At 30.5% G+C, this 22,137-nt stretch overlaps 4 protein-coding genes across 6 annotated transcripts; 2 read left to right on the forward strand and 2 right to left on the reverse strand.

The window, feature by feature from the left end:
- Positions 1 to 699: 699 nt before the first annotated feature.
- Faf2 (Fas-associated factor 2) lies at positions 700 to 6,095 on the reverse strand. Its single transcript, XM_013324631.1, has 7 exons — positions 5,797 to 6,095; positions 4,198 to 4,447; positions 3,574 to 3,757; positions 2,723 to 2,992; positions 2,293 to 2,467; positions 1,788 to 1,925; positions 700 to 1,381 (listed from the first exon to the last, which is right to left on the reverse strand). The coding sequence occupies exons 1-7, from the start codon at positions 5,929 to 5,931 to the stop codon at positions 1,223 to 1,225; spliced, it is 1,311 nt and encodes a 436-aa protein (XP_013180085.1). The 5' UTR covers positions 5,932 to 6,095; the 3' UTR covers positions 700 to 1,222.
- A 4,422-nt stretch (positions 6,096 to 10,517) lies between these two features.
- Positions 10,518 to 12,326, forward strand: LOC106126765 (uncharacterized). Its single transcript, XM_013324605.1, has 5 exons — positions 10,518 to 10,872; positions 10,961 to 11,129; positions 11,295 to 11,492; positions 11,679 to 11,782; positions 12,276 to 12,326. The coding sequence occupies exons 1-4, from the start codon at positions 10,682 to 10,684 to the stop codon at positions 11,772 to 11,774; spliced, it is 654 nt and encodes a 217-aa protein (XP_013180059.1). The 5' UTR covers positions 10,518 to 10,681; the 3' UTR covers positions 11,775 to 11,782; positions 12,276 to 12,326.
- Positions 12,152 to 14,658, forward strand: LOC106126764 (uncharacterized). Its single transcript, XM_013324604.1, has 5 exons — positions 12,152 to 12,380; positions 12,450 to 12,821; positions 13,059 to 13,296; positions 13,607 to 13,870; positions 14,557 to 14,658. Exons 1-5 carry the CDS (start codon positions 12,354 to 12,356, stop codon positions 14,619 to 14,621), a joined length of 966 nt encoding a protein of 321 aa, XP_013180058.1. The 5' UTR covers positions 12,152 to 12,353; the 3' UTR covers positions 14,622 to 14,658.
- Positions 13,127 to 22,134, reverse strand: LOC106126763 (uncharacterized). Of its 3 annotated transcripts, XM_013324603.1 has the most exons (16): positions 21,798 to 22,134; positions 21,435 to 21,581; positions 21,255 to 21,337; positions 20,581 to 20,682; positions 20,117 to 20,237; positions 19,670 to 19,730; positions 19,375 to 19,496; positions 18,276 to 18,527; positions 17,881 to 18,054; positions 17,496 to 17,674; positions 16,947 to 17,088; positions 16,647 to 16,784; positions 16,041 to 16,159; positions 15,757 to 15,882; positions 15,340 to 15,457; positions 13,127 to 13,202 (listed from the first exon to the last, which is right to left on the reverse strand). In XM_013324603.1, the coding sequence occupies exons 1-16, from the start codon at positions 21,895 to 21,897 to the stop codon at positions 13,192 to 13,194; spliced, it is 1,995 nt and encodes a 664-aa protein (XP_013180057.1). In that variant the 5' UTR covers positions 21,898 to 22,134; the 3' UTR covers positions 13,127 to 13,191. The 3 variants fall into 3 exon arrangements, with proteins under 3 accessions (XP_013180057.1, XP_013180056.1, XP_013180055.1); XM_013324602.1 differs by lacking the exon at positions 13,127 to 13,202 and having other exon boundaries at positions 15,187 to 15,457; positions 20,120 to 20,237; XM_013324601.1 differs by lacking the exon at positions 13,127 to 13,202 and having other exon boundaries at positions 15,188 to 15,457.
- Positions 22,135 to 22,137: the final 3 nt, after the last annotated feature.

Here is a 22,137-nt window from a genome sequence, read left to right on the forward strand (position 1 = left end):
TCTAACTTATCCAATACCGACCATAACTTAAGTTCTGCATAACAAAGATATAGAAATTACTTAAAACACAGCTTCCACAGCGAGATGAAGTTAAATCATATATCACAAAAAAAAATAACGAAATAAAATGAAAGTTCACTACATTCACTTTTACATCCATACATACATTTTATTTATATACATACTGTATATTTACAGTATTAAACGCGTTTTTTAAAACTAGTTTTACTAAAGGAAATTTATTAAATAATATGTCATAAATTAACAACCTTACTGCAGGTTTCTGACACCAAAAACTCTGTATAAAACATATCGTCATCACTGTCATTATCTTTGACAAAACAGAGATAATAATATGTTTTAAATGGAGATTTTGGTCAGAAACCGAGTATAGAACGAGCAAACTGTGAGGGCGCCACTGTCGATAATACGATTACCGGATATAACAATCGCGTTAATTTCACAATAATTTCAATATTAATTCCAATTTTCACAACTTTACAGACAATTTATTTAGTATATTTAATATATTGATTAAGTACAACATATCATAGAGTTTGTATTACTTTTTAACCCAGAGACTTAGATTGAACCTTAGAAGGATGGTCAAAGAAAAAAAAAGTGTGTATTAACCGAAATATTACATTAAATATAAAACTATTTAAAACTAGCATAATTTTAAATTCCTTAACAGCTATAGTCACTTTTTAAAGTTCTTTTAAAAAGATTTTTTTTCACATGTGTTTATTGCACTACACTTTTATTATTTTGTCATACTCAGATTTGTAAGGTAACTTAAGTAGTACCTTAGTGATTTTGCACTAAATCTACACTAAGGAACTGCTTTAGTGACAAATTAACAACTCTTGAGTGTAGCAATCTAGTCTAAATTATGTGTGCTTTTTAGGTTTTATTTTCCGCAGTCTGTGTCAATCAAGTCATTGGTGGTATCACGTTTTAATAGCGATGTTACGTTGCTATATTCTTGTCTTATTTGTGTCATTTTATTATGAAATTTTCTCATCGACTGATTTTCACCACAATATAAAAAAAATAAAAATCAGTAAATGATCAATTGGATAAGATTATTTTATTAAATGCTCGTTTAACTCTGACATCTTAAACGTGATACTTTCGAGTCTTACGATGAAAAAAGTCACATCTCTTATGTAGATGTAACTTTTTTCGACAAATGGCTCGATTTAAATATTTAATGTATAATTTATGCGTTTGTATCATTTACAAACAAAACATCTCGATCTTTGAGACCGACTTCTTGTAAGTTAGCGACTCCCCGCGCGACCACTCGCTTTGGGAAATTGGTCGTTATTTCAAATTCCTCAGGCGCTTGCGGGTGACTGAACACGAAATCGTATAAATCCTGGAATAAAACAATACGAATATTATTTAATTCCTACTATTTGCTGACACGCCGGCTATGTTTAATTATTTTTATGTACATTTTTAATATACATATATCTTGTACAAATCTTGCCACTTAAATTAGACCCACTTCATGTTGACCTTTAGTCCTGATGACATTATTTTTTTTACATACATTACTATTGTAAATTTAAAATAGCTTTCGCCACAAAATGGTGACAAAATGACATTTTGCACAACCAGCCTAATATGGGTATCAAATGAAAAAACTTCACTAGTGGATTGAATAAATGATGCCCTAAGGCAGGAATTATACAGTTAATTAAAACCAAAAACCACTAATAAATATTTAGCGACTCTTTAGACAGCTAAGATACTAATTGTCACACCCAAAGTTCAGTTACCTGCGTGGTGTGTGTGAGCGTGAACCTCCTGGTGAGTCGCTCGCCGCCGGGCAGTCGGATGAGCAGCGCCACCGTGCCCGCGCCCGGCGCAGGCTCCACGGGCAGACGCGACGCCATCGCCGCGCGCGCCTCCACCAACTGAACACAACAACGAGACAAACAGTTGCACCAAATGTTACAACATTTATAACTTTATGCCCATTTTACATTATTCATTCCCAGTGACCGAATCCATTCCGCGGAATTAAAACTGGATATTTGTGACACACTTGAGCTACCTAATTGGGTTATTCGTTTTACCTTCCATTAAAATTCAGCGCTGGATATTGTCTAATAAGTTAGTCGCCTTGGTATCTCCCGCTATATGTTTTTTAATTCTTTAATTTTTTTATGTACGGAATTTCTGGCAACTAACTAAAGTGCTAAGGTCAGCCCGTAGTATAGATTTCTCATACTAAATCTACACTACGAATCTTAATGTGTGAGGTGTGAGATAGTTGTGTACCTGTTGCTTGTGGCGCTCCTCCTGCTGACGACGCTGCAGGTCCTCATGCTCGCGCTGTGCGACAGCCTCGCGCGCCGCCGCCTTGCGCCGCTCCTTCTCCTGGTCAGCCGCCAGCGACTCCGCGTACGCCTCGTCCTGCGCCGCACGCAGCCGCGCCGTCACCTCGCGCTCCACTCTACAATGTTATACTGTATTGGTAATCTGCTAGTATAAATTGGTATATACTAACTCGCTCGAGTCCTGCTCAATATCTTTTAATACTTTTACAAAAAGAATTTTACAAAAAAGGTCTAATATTTTATTAGTATCCTGTAACAACCTACTTTTTTTAATTATTTACAAATTGGAAAACACTAAATTATCTTAATGTAAATTAGATTAATTTAAAATAGTTCCTAGTATACATATAAATAAAAGTAATATCTTTTACCTATCTGCTCTTGCTGCAGCTAAATGTGGTTCATTGTCCGTAACTACTCGTCTTAGTCGCTGCAGGAGCTGCAATGGTGAGCAGGCACCCTCGTTACGGGCTACCACAGTCATGCGATGCTCACGAAGGCACACCACACACAGCAGAGGGTACCTTCGACCTCCCACTGACTGCGCCACACGCCACCCCTCCGAGCTATCCACTGAACAGCCCCAGAACAGAGCATGTGTGTTGATATATTGTATCACTTCTGGATCTGCTAATGTGGTCCTGAAATTTTTAAAATTAAACATTTATTTGTTAATTTCTAAAATCAGTACACATATAGTCCTCTTAAGAAGACTACTAATTAAAGTTGACAGTTGAAAAATTTCATAGCCAACAAACTCACTTGAGTGTTCACTTTTGTAATAACTTGCCCTGGCCTCCGTTCGCGCGAAATTAAAAAAAAACATAATTAGTGGCCTATGTATTCTTTCAGACTATGTCCTATATGTATGCAAAATTTTCCAGATAAATTCAGCCATTCTGGAGATACATTCTAACAAACTTCCATCCATCCATCCATTAAAAAATTTGCATTTATAATATTAAGAAGTAAGATTGTAATAGCATGGACACAAGATGATGCATATACGCATGAATGCATACCTATCAATCAATCTAGTAAACATATTTAGACATTATTAGTTAGAATCCTTTGGCGAGTTCGTTACCAAGTCAAGTGTCAGAAAGATTAGTGAGGGGACATAACAGTCGACATTTTAGTAAGGCTAGTGTTGCGCCTGTACACTGGCCCAGTGTGGGATTTTCTTCCTAATAAAATATATCAGCTTAATAAATTTACTCACCTGCAAAAGTTTTGTGTTTCAGCAGCGGATTCCGAGTGTAGGTATACAATGAGGAATTTTAATTCATTCTTGGCATCATTGAGTGCCTGCGCATATGTGCCCTGGTAGAACACTGGATGTGCATTAAATCTTGATGTATAATTATTTATAAATCCCATAACATCACCTAATGGGTCTGTCACAACTGAAAAAGAATATGTAATAAATTACTAATACTGATAAAAAAAATAAACTAAATTTTATTATTCCTTTTTCCAAATGAAATAAATTTTATTATAATACCCTATACATTTCTTAGTCATAGTTTTTATTATTTTTATTTTTGTAATTGAATATGTTATCTATGCAAGAATGACTTGTCGAAAGTTGTAATGTCATGATCTGTCATCAATTGTTGCATAAATGGCCTGAATTCAATCCAAATATGAATACTGATTACCAAAAAATTTTCCATGTTTATAATGAGTTACCAGGATCAAAATCTCCATTTAAAACATATTATTATACCTGATTGGTGAAGATAATGAAAGGGATGATATTATGCTATACAGAACTATTGATCACAGAAACCAGTTACTAGATAATGAAAACTTTTTAAAATTTAAGTAATTGAGTGATACTTACGCCTTCTCTCGTCATGTCTGACAAAACTTAATAATAAATTCAGTACAGAGGAAATTGTGTTATAACACATTGAGACAACTAGGTTTACAACATAACGCAGTAGACCACGGACGCCACCAGGTCCCTCGGGCTGTTCATCTGTGAACACTTGCTGTGCTATATGATCGTGGACCACCGGAGGTGCCCTAGCTTCTGTGGCAAATACTGACGGCCTTCCTTCCCTTATATTAAGTTGTTCCTGAATAGCAACCTTTAAACAAAAAGAAAAAATATTTTTCAATGACTATATTTTGTAAACAACTTTCAAATGGAAAATTCATCTGTTTTTTTTGTTTAAAGTGAGTTGGTTGCAGTGCATATGTTAAAAATAAAATTATCTCAATAAAAATAAACCCAGTTGCATAGTTATAAAGTAATATGTTTCTGTAATTTAAAATATGCTGATAAATTAGTAATTTAAAATTGTATTTTTTTTAATAGTGTTTTTTGGAAATTATATTTAAGTACAAATTACTAATAAAATGATGAAGTATGAATAATAATCTTACCGATAGAAAAAGTTAAGTTTATGTTTAAGTTTATTATCGATAAAACATGAATAAAATGACATTTTCTAAAAATGATTCCTAGCTAGATCGATTTATCGCCCCCGAAACCCCCTATATACTAAATTTTATGAAAATCGTTGGAGCTGTTTCCTAGATTCCAATTATATATATGTATATACAAGAATTGCTCATTTAAAGATATAAGATAATGATATATAATTGTAGCATGTAATATTCTAAATACTTAAAAATATGAGAAAACTGTGGACAGTTCTACAAAATTTTTATTAACAAAATATAAGGATATTTAACACATTAGATATTATTATACTTATCTAATGCATTGCAGAGGTTACCTAATATGTTGTCATAGTAACAATGTAATTACAGAAGAAACACTTTAGAATTGCCTTTTACATAACTAAAGAACTAATTTGGTCTAACTATTTCTACTGCCAGACATGTGCAGTGAAAACAAATATTTTTTTTATCATCATTAACAATTTTTAAAATTTTACAAAATATTTTACTTTCTATGAAAAACAGAGATTACAATATGTTCCAACAACAGTATTACAATTTTATTCCAACTATTTCAGCATTAGAAATGCTGATATTGTATATTTTATACAATGGACAAAATTAATTAAGGAATGTAGTTAACTTTATATTGAAAACTTCTTGAATCTATTAACTGTAAAATGATAGGAATATGAATGATTTAATATTATCAAGTGGAACCTTTTGTAATTTATTACATGCAATACAATTACGTTGGAATTACGCTCCTGTCAACAGTATTCCAATGAACTAGGTTAGTAATGCTTCAAGATGTATATAACCATAATAAGACATTCATGTAAAATATCAATTCAACATAAGATATATTGTGATAACACTATTATTAAACTTGTTCTAGAATCTTAATTCATTACTTTATACCGTTATAGATTAAAAAAAACTATCTCATTGAAACTCAAAAGTGTTTGAAGTGAATTGACCTTATTTTTCTACATGCATAATTTGATAATAGGTGTTACTATTAGATTACCTCTAAATCCCATTGGTGCCTTTGCAAAACATCACGGCATATCGACATATCTTCTATACCTGTTAAATCTTGAAATTGTAATATTTTATCAGTTTGTTCGAGCGTCAAACCCATAGCATTGTCTTCCAGATCCATATTGGTATTAAAATAAAGATTGCCTTTTGCAGAATAGTTATTATACCAGTAAATTTACATAGATATACCCTATAATAATAAATAACACTCTATTTATTAATAAACTACGATAAAAATATTAAAATGCCACTCATTATGGTGCCTACGAAGACAGAACGAAGAAGACCAAAGAGTATATAAAATAAGAGACGGGACTCTTGACTAATTAGATACACAAACGGAGAATAAAAATTGACATTTTCAATGCTAGCAATATTATGAACAAGTCTACGTTGCTACCAACCTAAAAAAATCAATCTGTCAATTTCCGTTTTGACGTTTGAAAGTATTATTCGGGGGAAAACAATTTTGGAAAAATAAAACAATTTCGTTAATTGCAACTTTATTTAATCTTCTGACTAAAGCGAACATATTTTAAGAACGCAACATAATGCTCATTGCTTTCGTAATAATACCATTATTGTTTAGTTCACCAACAAAATACCCCCAACTTTGATAAATGCTTATTTGTTCCATATTTATTTGATGTGATTCCATCATATTTTCTGATAGAACTGGAGTAGTAGTGCCACTCTTGTCTTGAGAAATAGAATAACACTGGAAAGAGATTAGCTCCTCTCTGTTGGTAAAATATTTAGAAAATTGCTAACAAGACAATGTGCATTGAAGCAAAACAAATCGTCATCATCAAGCTCACTATACGGACACACTATACTCCACTGAGGAGCTCGGAGCCTACCCTCAAGAATGCGACTAGGTCTTATTCAACAATGCAGAGCCAGTGACGGTTGGTTGACTTCGCACATATCTTTGAATTTCTATGCAGTTATATGCAATTTGTAATTACAGTAAGAATGTCTGATGGATGTTATCATGAAATTCGAAGAACTCATTACTATATAGCGGAGATCGTACCTGGATATGTAAAATATGATCCGGTCAAGAGCCAACTGCACTGCCGATGCTCCAAATAGTCCCCTAATCCAAACTTTTCCTATCAAAACATTGCAAATGTACAAGTCATGTTAAATATTATGTACTGTAAAAATAGAATACAATATTTAAGTTTTACTTCTCAAATAAATTCATAAAATTATCATGAACCTAAAGATTCCGCATTTTAACTCTTTTGTTATTACTATTCTCCATAGATGTGTAACCTATAGATTCCTTAACGAGGAAAAATAATGAGCTTAGGAGGCATCATTTTGGGGAAAAGTACCTGTGTTGAAATTTAAATTACTTGTAAGAAAATTGTATACAATCTGTTTATTTTTTATTACTTAGTTCAAAAAAAGTTAAGATATATAATAAGTTGTGATATTTGTAAAATCCAAATTTAATAAATTAATTTTGTTTCATATTTTTCACTAAATGGTATTTTTTTTATCTTTTGTACTTGATACTTAATTCCCTATATTTTAGTATATTTTTATTTTCTATACACTGCATTTCCCAATTTCGAGAAAATCTTATTATGTTAGTGAATATTTTATATTAAAGTCTAATACATATTTCTAAAAATTGTCATAATATTAACATCAAACTAATATAAAACACTAAATTATAATATAAATAATGTATAGGTTACACATCTATATATCAATATTGACATTAATATAGTTATTATGCTTGTGCATTTCCTGCAACATGGTGACTCTTTTTTAGATTTGCGGTTAAACTACTTCATATAATAAGTTATTTTTCAAAATTTAGTTTAGAATTACAATATTTTAAACAGTCAAACTTTGTAGCACAGATGTTGCAGCGACATGCAGCCAGTAATTCTGAAGCAGATTCCTTCATTTAATTATTCTGTAGAACTTGAAGAGGTGCAATCATTCATCTGCAACAGTATGAAATGGTAATTAATTGATTCAAGTCTACAACATAATCAATTTAATTATTGCTTTTCACCTAATTACATACCTTATTAAAAAAAAACTGGTTTTCTTTGATTATATAGATTTCTCCCCATTTACTTACAAAACTTATTTGAAATTCAATTCTCTACAATGATGGAACTCACAAACCATGTAAAAATGATGATTAGTTTTTACAGGTACAGAATTTTTGGAACTTTTATTGCCTGCCCATTTTTGTGAAATGTCTATGATAGAATCATTAATCAAATTAGTTTGAAAAACTTGTCATGACATAACCAATTTACAGTTTAATCTACAATATTTGAAACAATAATAGAGAGATATTCTACACACAACCTAAATAATGTTTAAGTTAATTTTTATTATTGAATCTTTTTCATGTTTCGAGCAAACCATATTATACTAAATATCAAGCCAATTTAAAAGGTTAAAATTGTTCAAATAATTGCTGGAAATATGTGCTTTGGGAATTATTATTAATACTTAATATTTACCACTTACCATGTAGAATTTGGCATATGTCTTGTACTTTTATGTTATTTTCATCATTTTTTGTTGTAAATTTACTTTTCAGCAATCAGCAAAAGGTCATAAGTTCTAGTTCAACATTTAGTTCTTTTAAATATGAATAGAATGTAAAATTTTATCTTTGTTCAAATTCTATTTCTGTGAATCCATAGATTATGTTTTCTACTGCTTTTTACTTGTTTCACACCTAAAAACAGAAAGTATTAAAAATTGATAAGTTGTTCATACAATGTTCTTCTTTTGTAGTTAATTATAACTGTAAAGCTTATTCTTATAATTTAATAAGTTACAAAAACTTCAGAGGTTGGATGTAACTGCTGGTAACTTAGTTTAAATAGAAAAATAAACTATTACAGATATCTTTATTTTTATTAAATCACACATTGTTGATGTTATTCATAATTTTATTATAAACAAACCTAAAGATGTGTACTTTTTAATAATAAATTTCGGTCAATTTGTCATTGGAAAGTGAGTCACACTCCCATTTTAAAGTCCAACCCAAACACAACAATAAACAAAGTCTTTTAACATTTGAATAATAATATTATTTGGAACAACTTTACAACAGCGAATCAAACCAAGTTTTCATAAAATCAATTTTAAACTTTAGGAAATGATCATCATGAGTATTATTGCTATGAAGATTGCTGAAGATGAATATATTGCTATGAAGATTTTTTTTCGGGGTCTTAATTTATTTCATTAAGATATTAAAATTGTTTCATATGTTTTCAGTTTTGTAACAGGTATGCTGACACTCACAATTTTTATAAAATCACATGTTATAATAGAAAATATTTTCGCTTTTTCGATGTTTTTTTATGGTATTAAAAATGTTCCAAACCTAACCTTTTCAGTTTGCTTTTGGTGTTTTATTACATGTTATAAACCTAGCTTTACTTATCCTGCGCTTTTCTATTGTTCCAAACTTAACTTACCCTATGTAGTTTTCTTGGTTTTTTTTTCAACTTAAGTTACGAATCCAAAAAAAAAACTTCCAAAACAGTGTAAGAATATTCCCTATCGTTTAAGACATATGTAATGGAAATTTGGCTTGATTCGGTTTTATAAAGCATTACCTTTTATGTTATTTAGAACTTCTATACAATTTCAAAGCGAACTTTCATTTCATTGACTTTTACTAAGTAATTACGAATATAAAAACATTTAGCAAGATTTTAACGTAAATATGGAATAAGATTTATTTACGTACATAAAATATCAAGTATAGTCATTGATACTTTATTTGATATGTAGTGAGATAGAATAATAGTCAAAACAACAAAAAATACAAAATATAATACTAAAAAACACAATGTAATTACCACATGGTTCTTGGAAATCTTCTCAGAAGAAAACATCAGCTTTCTAACTCTCAAAATTATAATACACTTAATCCCACAATTCACACTGAAACTACAATATTCTTACCAAATAAGGTTAGATTTTAAATATAATAATATCATAAAAAATTTCGTTTGTTATATGAGAGAATGAAAGTTTAATGGCGGACGGCGGAGGACATCGTTGTCGGGTGAAGGGGGGGGTGTTTTCATGATGAATACAAATAAATTGTAAATTTTAAATTACATACTTCAAATAACTTAATTAAATTGTTGTTTATTTATTATCTAAACTTTAAATATAAAGAAATTATAAATTTTTAAATCACAATTTATTCATATGCACTATGGTTTTTTTTTTTTAAACAGCCCAAAAATTATAGAGAAACTTATGAGTGGGATAGACACAATTTTCAAGATGGAGGATCTCCGTTTGCGTTCAATTTGTACCATAGACTAATAGAGTTTCGCGTACCTGAAGAAGACGAAAATGAAATGAACGACAAAGACAAAGATGACAAAACATCAACCATAGACGAAAAGTATTAAAACGTCACGAAAGGCATCTTTCCTTCTTTCTCTATCGAGGCACATTATCGTTTTTTAATTTTTTATCCATGGTTCTTCATATTTTTAACTTCGATTACTCTTTAATTTGTAATCATAAAAGTTTACTTTCAGTCGTTTTATATAGACATAGGTATTAATATTAGAATTATTTTATTACAGTATAAGAAATATAAATAAAAACATTTAGATCAAAGCCAGGGATTACATTATTACATACTCGCTCAAAAAGATTGGGTCAAGAGGTCAAAGCCTTAATCCTAAGCAAGTTTAAAAAAATCAGTGAAATATATTTAATCATTTTTGACGGACAATGTGTCTTACTGTGGACACTAAAAATTTTTAGCTTTATGTATTTTCATTACAACATCTAAATTTCAGTTTTATTTTTAGTAAATTAAATGTAAAAGGAAACTTACTAAAATGAAGGCGAATATTCCAGGTAATATTATAGATCCCTTGGGAGATAAGGCTCCTCGATTTTCAGAGCAACATCTAAATGAGATTTTGGAATGGTTTGAAGAAAAATCACAGCCCGTAAGTGTGCCGGATATCGATGAACCGTTAAAATTTGTAAATGTCGACCAACTGATGCAGTTTTTAGAAGAAAGGAGGTAAAAATGTTGACTTTGACTAAAATTTCCCCTTATATAGGCTTTTCTATCTATAAGTAAAAGTTCACAAAAAATAAGTTCATTTTAGATTTCACAAAAGAGGCTTTTACTACCCAACTTTTGGAGAAGTTATATCAGAAGCTGAAACATTTAATGCAGGAACAACACGAATATTCACAAAAGAACAAATTTTGTATATGTTAGATAAATGGGTCATTGAAGCTAAGATTAAACATGAATTAAAATTGGCATTTAAAGTATGTGAATGACACTTTCAGTTTAGCATTTACTTAACTTATTACCAAATCCTAACTTCAAGTAGTGAATAATTTTCCTAAAAAGGTGAAACACTTCAAATCAGGTCCAAAGAGTAAATGAATATGTTCCTATAACAATACTTCCTTTAATTAATGTTTAATTAGGTATTTGATAGCGAGAATCGGTCTTTTTTGGACATTGATGAAATTCGAGTAATCGCTACAAGTGTTGGTGAACCCTTTGATGAAGATGAAACGATAGAACTTTTGCGTGACGCTAACGTAAGAGGAGATGGAAACGTTTATTATGAAGATTTTGTGGAATCTTTGTTTAGTCTTGCTCCTGAATTGTATAACATAAAGGTATATGTCTCAATTACCGCAAAATAATGAATTTTGTATTTTCGCAACCACTTATTTTCATAACTATGCGACTGAATTATGATGAAATGTTTCTATTCTCTCAAAATTAGATAGATGTCTATAAACCATATGAATGCTTTAAATGCGATAGCTTTTAGACTTGGATAAACTGACTTTTCGTTTTAGGCTGAGTATTTATTTGAAGACCCAGAAGGAGACCCTTCTCAAATAGAATCAGATTTAGAAGTTCCAGCACCAGCACAGACTAAAGAGAAAAAATAAAAATGAATGTAATAAAAAAAATACTAATTTTTTTTTTCGTTTTTGGTTTAAATAAACTCAAAAAACAACAAAATGTATGTTGTTACATGTGTTAAAATAATGTTTTTTACACTCCATAACACCGAACTCAGAAGTAACGTCATATTCATGAGCAATCGGCAAACCTTCTGCTCACGAGTAAAATGTACCGGTTTTCCATTTTTTTTGGACAGACCTGGTTATATCTTATTGAAACTGGCTAAAAAGTTTCACCACCAGGCCATAACATCTACAAAAAAAACTAAGAAATGAAATCAAATTGTCAAAATGACGTAAGATTCAAATTTCAATCAACAAAGCAATTAAACAAACAAATATTTAATTAATGGGATAAACTAGTACTTCTTATTATTAATTCATTATTTTAGTACTTCTAATGTTTATTTTATATAATTAATATTCTGTAAGGTTCTTAATTTCGCTCATAATTATTGTCTACACGCGTTCGTCTTAATTTCCTAGGATTAAAAATGTCTAACATTTTCCTTTAATTATGTTTACAACATAAGGAGTCATTTACGTATAACATACGACAGTAACATGTTCGAATCTGATGATTTCGATCAGGTATGTATGGTTGTCATGGTGTATTTAATTTTATCAAGACATATCTATTCTAAGTGCCATTAATTACAGGTTTTGTCTCAATTGGATATTCCGGACATACCTAACAATACGAGTACAACCAACTGTTCTAACCTCCGAAATAATGGCAAATTAAAAAATAATCCCACTGAAATAATTAGCAAAGACAATGCAATACTAGGATCAAATTATGAAGATAATAAAACTATAAATAGCAAAGGGACAGAACAGACAGAATCTGATGATAACTGCATACAAAATAATAATAATTTACTATCACCTAAGCACTGCAAAAGAAAAATTATTAATTCACATTTTGACTCAAACTGCAAAAGAAAGTTCCCCGGCCCTGCAGGCTTATTGTCTGGAAGTTTTAAGGAATATAAAGATGAGAATATTGATCATATTGAATTACTTTCACAGGTAAGTTACTGTTAAAATGTTATCAATATGGTATTAGACAAAGCAAGTTATGAATATTTAAAATTCTTAGGAATCCAAACATACATGTGGACATTATTTAAATGCTCTATAAATTAAGACAATTGCATTTGTAAAATTATGAATTATATCATGAAAATCAAAAAATTGCATGCAACATGTAAAAAGGTATATGTTTTATTTAATATAAGGACTTATGACAATAATATTTAACTTCAGGATATAGATTTTTCCCAAAATCCATTGCATAGAGATTTATTTGATTCATCACTTTGGAAAAGATTGTTAAAAGATGTAAATGAATGGAAATTAAATTCTGTGGAGACGATAAAAACAATTAAACAGTTTGCACTCACTGGAAACCTGAAAAGAAGAAAAGCGCAAATAGTTACTGCATTTGTAGAGTGTGTGGACAGATCTGCTATGGATCCCTTAGTTACCTTAAGAGATGTAACTGGTATGTTATACATATATTTATGAATGATTTAAAACTACTATGAACATTAACCATGGGTTTCTGAGATCAAAATTCTGTTTAAAACATATTGTTATCCCAATTGTCAAAAATGATGAAAGTAATGACAATATTTTTTATGCAGAGATTATGACCTCAGAAGCCCACGGTTTTGCTACTGATTTACTTTGACTTAGCATAAAAATGTTATTCTAAAAAATTTACTAATTCATAAAATTAAATTATTACTGTTACAGCATAACTTTTTTTACACATAAAAACTCTTTTATGTAACCTCCTTTTTATCTTTCAGGAAATATAAAATGTACACTACACAGAGATGCTTGGTCATATTTTTCATTGTACATTGTGCCAGGGCACTCGGCTCTTGTTTTATCTAAGCCTACAATTTTAACAACAGGAGGTGCATTTAAAAAGCATTACTTGAACATAACTATGAGCAATATATTGGCTATATACAGTTCTGTACATGACAAAGATGAACAGATGCCTGATGGTTATCAAAAGATCTCTAATGAAGACTGCACTATTATTAAGATGGAAAAGCAAGTCTCAGGTTTGTTACATTTCAATATTTTTGAATTATCTTGCAGAAATAATCTTACTGCATTGGTTATAGTTCCTACGTAAAAAATTGTATGTTTGAAATGTATATTTTTGCTAACCAAAACTTTAAATTACACTAAATTATGCATCAAACATGAACATACAATAGACAACCTAAATCAGTTGTCTTTCTAAATAGTCATTTCAAATGTACACAGAAATAACTATTTATCAAGTTTAAAAATTTTATAAATAATAAAACATGGATATAAACACAAATTTTTGGGTTAAGATGGTCTATTTAGGAGCCATGTTATGTTAAATAAAAACAGTAGCATTGAATGTGTTTTCAATCTTACTAATTTTATAAAAGTGATTTTTTTTGAGGGATGTTTGATAGTATCTCCAAAAGGATTAAAGGATCTTAATGAAATTTGGTATACATATAGAACATAGTCGGAAAGAACACATAGGTTACTGATTATGGTTTTTAATATCGTGCGGACGGAGTCGCGGGCGATAACTAGTGGCATTATAATAACTTTGTATAAAAATGAACTGAATCTTTTAAACTTACAAGACTATTACAAGGACTTAAGATAGAATTTAGTGCAGCAATGTTTGCTGTTCAATTCATAAATCTACATTCAATGAGAATATTTTATGTGTTGTTAGTAAAAGGTATTTTTGTTTCAGATGAAAGCCAAGTAGATAATGATTACAATGACTTGGACAGTATATTTTCAGATGAGATTTTTTAATAAACATGATACTTGTATATACATAAGTTGTAAAATAAAGTATGATTATATTATTCTAGTGTTTGATTTAAGAATCTATAGATATTTCAAACACTCATCTAATGCTTTGTAACTTTGTTTTTTTTTATTAAGTACGCTTTGTTTTTAAGGAGATTGTGCAAAAGAATCAAAATTAAATATGATACAATAAGAATAAAGTTATTTAAAATATAAATATTCTTTGATAGTTGGAATATCTTAACTCTATATTAATTATTAAGTGACTAATTAATTAATCTACCAAAATAATACTATAAACTAAAAATTAACTAATCTTTGATTATAAATGATTGTTTACCATTATCGACAATACACTTATACCAATATTATAAATGCTAATGTTTGAATGTATGGATGGTTGTTTCAAGGTATCTCCAAACGGCTGGCTGAAATTTGGCATAGTTGTAGAACATAGTCTGGGAAACAGAGGCTAATAAGTTTTTATTTTTAATTCCGCGCGGACAGCAAGTGTGCTATAATGATATTGTTAATTGTTTATCTGACTTGCCTTACCTAATTATTATAGTTTTAACTAAGATTCTGTCAACTTAAATAAAACAATGTTGTCACTTTATAAATTTTAATATTGTTCAGACTTTTATATGTTTGTTAACGATATGCTTAACTAGTGTTTGTTGATGATTGAAAGTGCACGGGCACATTTTGCATTTATGAATACCTTGAACGTTCCCAGCTTGGGTCATATTTTGCGAACTGTCCTTCGAATCATTTATTGTCTCCGAGTTGTAATGTGTTTTCAAATGCTTCAAACAGTTGTGCAACTTTATGAATTTCATCTGGAATAGATATATATTTTTTTAATTTATATTGTAGTTAGAAGTTCCGAATAATATGTTTAACTGCCTTTTTTCTTTTAAAAATTTTTCGATATTTTAACAGCAAAAATAAATGCAATCTTACTTATTACTAATATTACAAATGCGAAAGTTTGGATGGATGGGTGTTTGTTAGAAGGTATCTCCAGATTGGTTCAATGGATATTGTTGAAACTTGGTACAGATGTAGAACATAGCCCAATATATTTTTTTTATTTATGTGCAGACGGAACTCCGTGCTCAAAAATCTGGATACTCACTTTACATTGATTACAATGATATATTTTATCTTTTCCATTTTCAACGACAGTGGTGTACCCAGCAACCATCTTGTCTAAATCTATTGAGAGATCTCCCTCCACATCCAAATTTTGGCAGCACGATGTCTGAAAAAATTTAGAAAATTATTGTTTTTAATTTCAATAATAAGTTAACTTAGTATTGTTAACTGCTTTGTATTTGTCAAGGATGTAAAAGCCTTATATTTAGCGAAAATAATTAATTTGTGTCATTTTCTCTAGTGGAAACAGACTTTTATAATTACCTGTTGATGTTGTTTCAACTCGTCTTCAGTATTGAATATCTCGGCGCAGTTGCGACAAGCGAACACTTTACCGGCAAGTTTCCTTCTATTGTCGTCAAATGTCTCCTTAGTCGGTAGTTCTATAGATACAATTTGTAACATTCAAATATACATTTTGCCTTTAAAGGGTTAAATTGTATAATATAATACAGGTGTTTGTGTTATATTTCTTAATTTACAACAGTTTTATGATCTTTTTCTGTAAGCGATTCCTTGCGTACGGCCGCCATTTTGTATAGCAGTCAGTAATGATATGACGTCATTTTTTTTACACGGAGTCTCGGCTCAGAGATCACTTGACTTATAATGAGCAGTTACTGGGTTCGAATCCCTCCATGTACCAATGTATTTTTCGATATAAAATGTACTTTTATCCTACGTTCTTACGGTGAAAGAAAACATTGAAATGCAACCTACACATATCTGAGAAGAAATTCAAAGATGACTAGCAGACGTGGTTAATTATGACCTAGTCAACCCTAACTTGGGGTAGGCTCCGATGGGGACGTATAATGAACTGATGATGATATCATATGAAGTTATAAAGACATAAGTAAAAAAACTTACTCCGTGTATTTAATGTAATAGAAACTCGTAGTACATTGTCGGCTCGTTTCATTTCAGTAACGTGTACATGTAAAACATAATTTTCTTCCAAATTAACATCTGATATGTCTTCTTTTTTGAGTTCCGTCTTATAATCTTCTGTGAAAACCAAAATATATAATAACTTACGATATCTCAAGTGATGGTCGCGCGTCAGTTCTATACAATATAACCCCCCAGACCATATAAGTTTGTGACATAAATAATTGCAGTATTGTTGTGCATTACGTGTGGCATGTATCTAGCAGAGAGCATGCATACCTGTTTTATTCATAATATTGTCCAGCATATCAGGCACATGCACGAAGCAATGGCGGCCGGAGTCAATAGTGACGCGGCCTGTCACCAGTGTTGGTTGCCCGCCGCTGCTGGACGCGCCTTTCTCATCCTGCATTGATACAACCTGAGACAATTGACATATTAATACGTTCAAAATCGATTTTAATATATTAAAATGCATGGTAGCAAAACATTGAAGGTGTTCAATTAGCAGAACCGTCGCAGTTTGCATTAAGAAGGATATCTATCCCAATTAAGCTATTGAGGTTAATACTGGCAGAAAATATATAAAACCTATATGTTCATAGAAAATGCCATAAAATAAAAAACATAACATGACAGCTACAGTACGAAAAGGACCTTGTTGACTGACAGGAGGGCGCTAGTGAGCTATTGTAATTTAGTTTCACTTCTGCCCAGAATATATATCTTTGTCAGTTTATATATCAAAATAAATTTTCTCATAAAAAATATTTTTTAACTTTAGTGCGACACCAATTTCATGAAAAACGCATAGCGAAGTAACCTTACCTTTGTGATAATAAGATTCCTATCGAGCACTGACGTCTTGAAGTCAGGTATCTTGAGGAGCTGCATGACCGTGGTGTGTGCGGAGGAGATGTCCTGCGCGCTGCACCTCACCTCCGCGCTCTGCTGCGCCGCCTGCCTCACCAGCTTCGCGAATACTTCCTCATCCATGTTCATACTGTCTGTCAACATTTATGCCCATGAAATATCTATTTGCAGACGTAAAACTGTCACACTCGGAGATTCGAAAAATTTTAAAATATACATACAATCTAACTTCGAAATACTAAAATCAAACACTATAGATCCATATAGATAACTCAAACACTATTACAGTAGGTTTCTGAAACCAAAATTCTCGTTTAAAACAAATATAAATAACACGTACTTAATTTCTTTTCTTTGATATTATCACTGCTATTAACTTTATTCCGCAAAACTCTCTTTATACATCGAGGTGAGTATTTTTTTATTGGCATATCAATACTGTTCATTTTTGTGATTTTTGCGTACAATTTCTTTCCACTTTTAGTCTCTCCTAAGGCTATTTTGTCTGGAATATCTGGAATAAATGAAAGAAATCATTGTTAAATCGGTTAGAAGTCTCATGCTATTAACTTACGAATTCAAATTTTTCATAATTAAAAACAGTTTGTGTTGTAAATTCCAATAAACTATCTTCCTTCTCTGCTATCTCTCACAACACGCACACACACAAATAAATCGAATATAAGCTTTATTTTTGATTAGTCTGTGATTAAATTCGTTTAAAAACACGTATACCTTTAAATGCTATGTTGGTACTAACTCTAAACATAACATTTCTTGTTTTTGATTTTTTCAAAACATTCTTTGGTTTTATATCGACATTTTCGTTATCAACATTTTGCGTTTGCTGAATAATATTCTGTTCTTGCATTGTATTGATCATACTTTGTGTTATGTATTTATAAGTTTTTGGATCAGCCATTTCGATTTTTATTGTATTGTCGTCTTCATTTGTTGTATCCATACTTGAGATTTCCATTGATTCGACTAAAATAAAAGCAATTTTATAAGTCTAAACGTTGGTTTCTAAGACCTAAATATTTGTATAAAATATATCGTCATCACTTTGTTTATCATTGACATATCAGAGAAAACAATATATTTTAAACGGGGATTTTGGTCTCAGAAACCCATAATAAATCTGATACTGAAACAATTTCAAATATGATAGTAATAAAATTCAATTTAATTTATTACATGTTATATTTAGCAATGTGAAGTTAATAATTTTAGTATTTTTAGACATTATCAGTTACAATCCTTGGGCGCCAATGGCGCACTTTCGTTACAAAGTCAAGTGTCAGATTGATTAGTGAGGGGACATAACCGACAACATTTTAGTAAGGCTAGTGTTGCACCGATACACAGGCACAGTGTCGGATTTTCTTCCAACAGAACATAGTACCTGGATGACCGATGATGGAGCTTTGCTCGGTATTTTTTTTTAATTGTGTTTTTTGGAAATTATATTTACATAAGTACGAATTACTAATAAAATTATGAAATATGAATAATATCTTCGATCTTACCGATAGAAAAAGTTAAGTTTATGTAAGTTGATTATCGATAAAACACGAATAAAATAACATTTTCTAAAAATGATTCCTAGCTAGAACGATTTATCGCCCCCGAAGCCCCCTATATGCTAAATTTTATGAAAATCGTTGGAGCCGATTCCGAGATTCCAATTATATATATACAAGAATTGCTCATTTAAAGATATAAGATATAAAATTACTATTTATATATTTATAATTATCAGAGTGTAACACTGTCTAACAAAATGTAGTATATTATTATGACTATAAATAAGTTTAAGATATAAAATACATACCATATTGATCATCAAGATTTGGATTCATTAAGAAAAAGTCATTGTCCTCGATAATGTCGTCCGATAATTTTACACCATCTTCTCCTATATTTAGACGTATGTTACCTTGTTGGCTTGACAAGCTATTTGGACAAAAATTTCTAATTTTATTTGTAACTAATCGGTCGATCGGGACATTGTCACCGAGGAATTAAAAAAAAAAAGAAATTAGCCGATAATATGCTTGCAACCTGATGATTTAATTTAGTCGATCTTCCCGTCAAAGTCCTGCCTTTTTATTATTTTTTTAACTTACCTTGTCTCTTCTTGAATGCATTCATTACTTCCTTCTGTAGATTTTAACTTTTGAATTAATGCTGAAACAAGTATAAAATTTAATTTTACTAAGCACCTTAAACATATAATTTTATATAATCTGGCTCGAAGGACCATCGAATCTTGAACAAGAAAATTGCACGAATAAAATAATTATTACTTAGGAGACATTCCTCATACAAAATCTATACTAAGGGGACATGACAGCGTTAAGTAAGCATTTTTTTATGAACTAATTTGTTATAATCTTAATATTAGATAGATATATGAATGTTTGTTAACATATACTCCTAAAAAGGCTACATGGATATGGATAAAATATTGTACAATGATAGATTACTGGAATATCACATAGGCTACTTAATAAGTTGTCTTTTTAAATTACGAGCAGACAAGTTTAAGGCAAAAGCTATCTATATAAACTTACTACCATTTGTTGTTACATCATGTAGTCCCAATGTGTCAAGGACATATACTTTGTCATTTGTTTCTAGAAGAATCCATCCTTTTTGTTCTAATGTATGAAATTGTTCATCATTCAATGTTATCTGAAATGATATACAAAAAGCAATAATCCTTCTATCTTACTAATTTTATAAATGCGAATGTTTGTTTCAAGGTATTTCCAGAACGGCTGCATGGATCGTATTGAAATTTGGCATAGACATAGAAGATAGTCTGGAAAACACATAGGCTACTAATTAAGGTTTTTGTTAACTCCGCGCAGACATAGCGAGTACTACAGCTGGTACAAAAATAAATAAAGCTTAAATTCCAAAATGGACATGGTAATATAATTTTTCCGCAGTAACTTTTTAAAATTAGCTATTGCGTTTTCCAACAAAATCCAGTCTATTTATAAGGATTAAAATGAAAGTTTTGTATTTTTACCTCTGTGCAATTATCTGTTGTTTTTTCCATTTCATTATTGACTTCTGCAATAATTTGTTTTTCTGGTTCGTGATATTGTATAACTTCATTTTGCTGTACTATCTGAAAATAAAAGTATAAGCATTTACAACTAATCATGTATAGTCAAACCTGATGCGAAATTCAAAGGAACTGGCAAATTTTTATTTTGCTTATAGAGGGTTTTCTCTAACCAGAGTTTCTCGCTTACGGAGGTTGTCCATTAGCTAATTGTCTTTTGGAACTTTCTTACTTATCAAGGTTCAACTGTAGAATTATCTGCATACAATATAGTGCACCAAATTTAGTACCACATACTATAATGTCAAAATGTACCACAATTTCCTTGACAATGTCACTTTCTTTTTGGGGTATATAACCAACATCTTCAATTTAAAGAAGATTTATTTTATTTTGTGTGCTACTTACTTGTGGAAAAAAACTTAACGAGTAGCCTATGTTTTCTACCAAGCTATGTTCTACATTGGTGTCAAATTTTATCAAGATCCGTTAAGCTGTTCCAGAGATACTTTCAAACAAACATCCATCCATCCAGCCATACCTCCAGCCATATAAATATTCGCATTTATAATATTGTTAAGATTTCTTAAAACCTACTATTGAAAATTTATTATTTTATTAGTTTTGACTTTTACCTGCTCCTCAACAGTATTCTGCGCTGGTAAAAGATAATTGTTGGCAATAATAATATTTTGACCATTTGGTAAAATAAACTGATCTGTAAACATACAAAATAATGATATTAAAAACATCTCACTAAATTTTTTTAGTAGATTTTGAGAGGTTAAATAAGTATACAGAGTATAAATACATACCAGGCATAGAAATAACTTCAGATGAGTTATTAACATCTATTAAGAATTGTGGAGATGAAACATCATACACCGCACAAGGCTGAACATGACTGACAATTTCTTTGACATCTTGTCCGTGTGTCATGTACTGTACTTGACTATTATTTACTGTAATAATATAAAACTTGTATTAGCAGACAATCAAAATCACTCTATTTTACAACCATTTGTATCTGATAAGATTACTTAATTCATATAAAGTAAGTACTAAGTTACGACAAAAATAGAATTTTGTATTATTTCTTTGCATTGTGTTTGCTATTTAAGAATTCTTTGATTCTGAGTGCACGGTGCATGAATTACTGTTGAATAATGTATACTTACAGCTTAAGAAACTACCATCATCTTGTACTAAAAAAAATTGATTGTCTTCATTTCCATCTGGAAGGTACTGATATGTTTGATAGGGGCCTTCATCCATCATTATATCAGATTTTCATTTGATATGGATCAATTGGGGATGTAACGCACATTAAAAGTTGTCTCCCCAAAATGAAACACGAACGTATTTTTAGTTTAAACTACTTTAAGAAGTAATTAATTTAATGTTAGGTACTTTTGATAAATTTATGAATATAAAAGGTTTTAAAGGTTTTATTTATTATTTTATATGCCCTTACATTCCCTTGTTTACGACTAAGAAAATGACATTGACATCTGACAA

This window comes from Papilio xuthus, unplaced genomic scaffold (genome assembly GCF_000836235.2).
Source record: "Papilio xuthus unplaced genomic scaffold, Pxut_1.1 DF824992.1, whole genome shotgun sequence".
Classification (NCBI taxonomy): domain Eukaryota; kingdom Metazoa; phylum Arthropoda; class Insecta; order Lepidoptera; family Papilionidae; genus Papilio; species Papilio xuthus.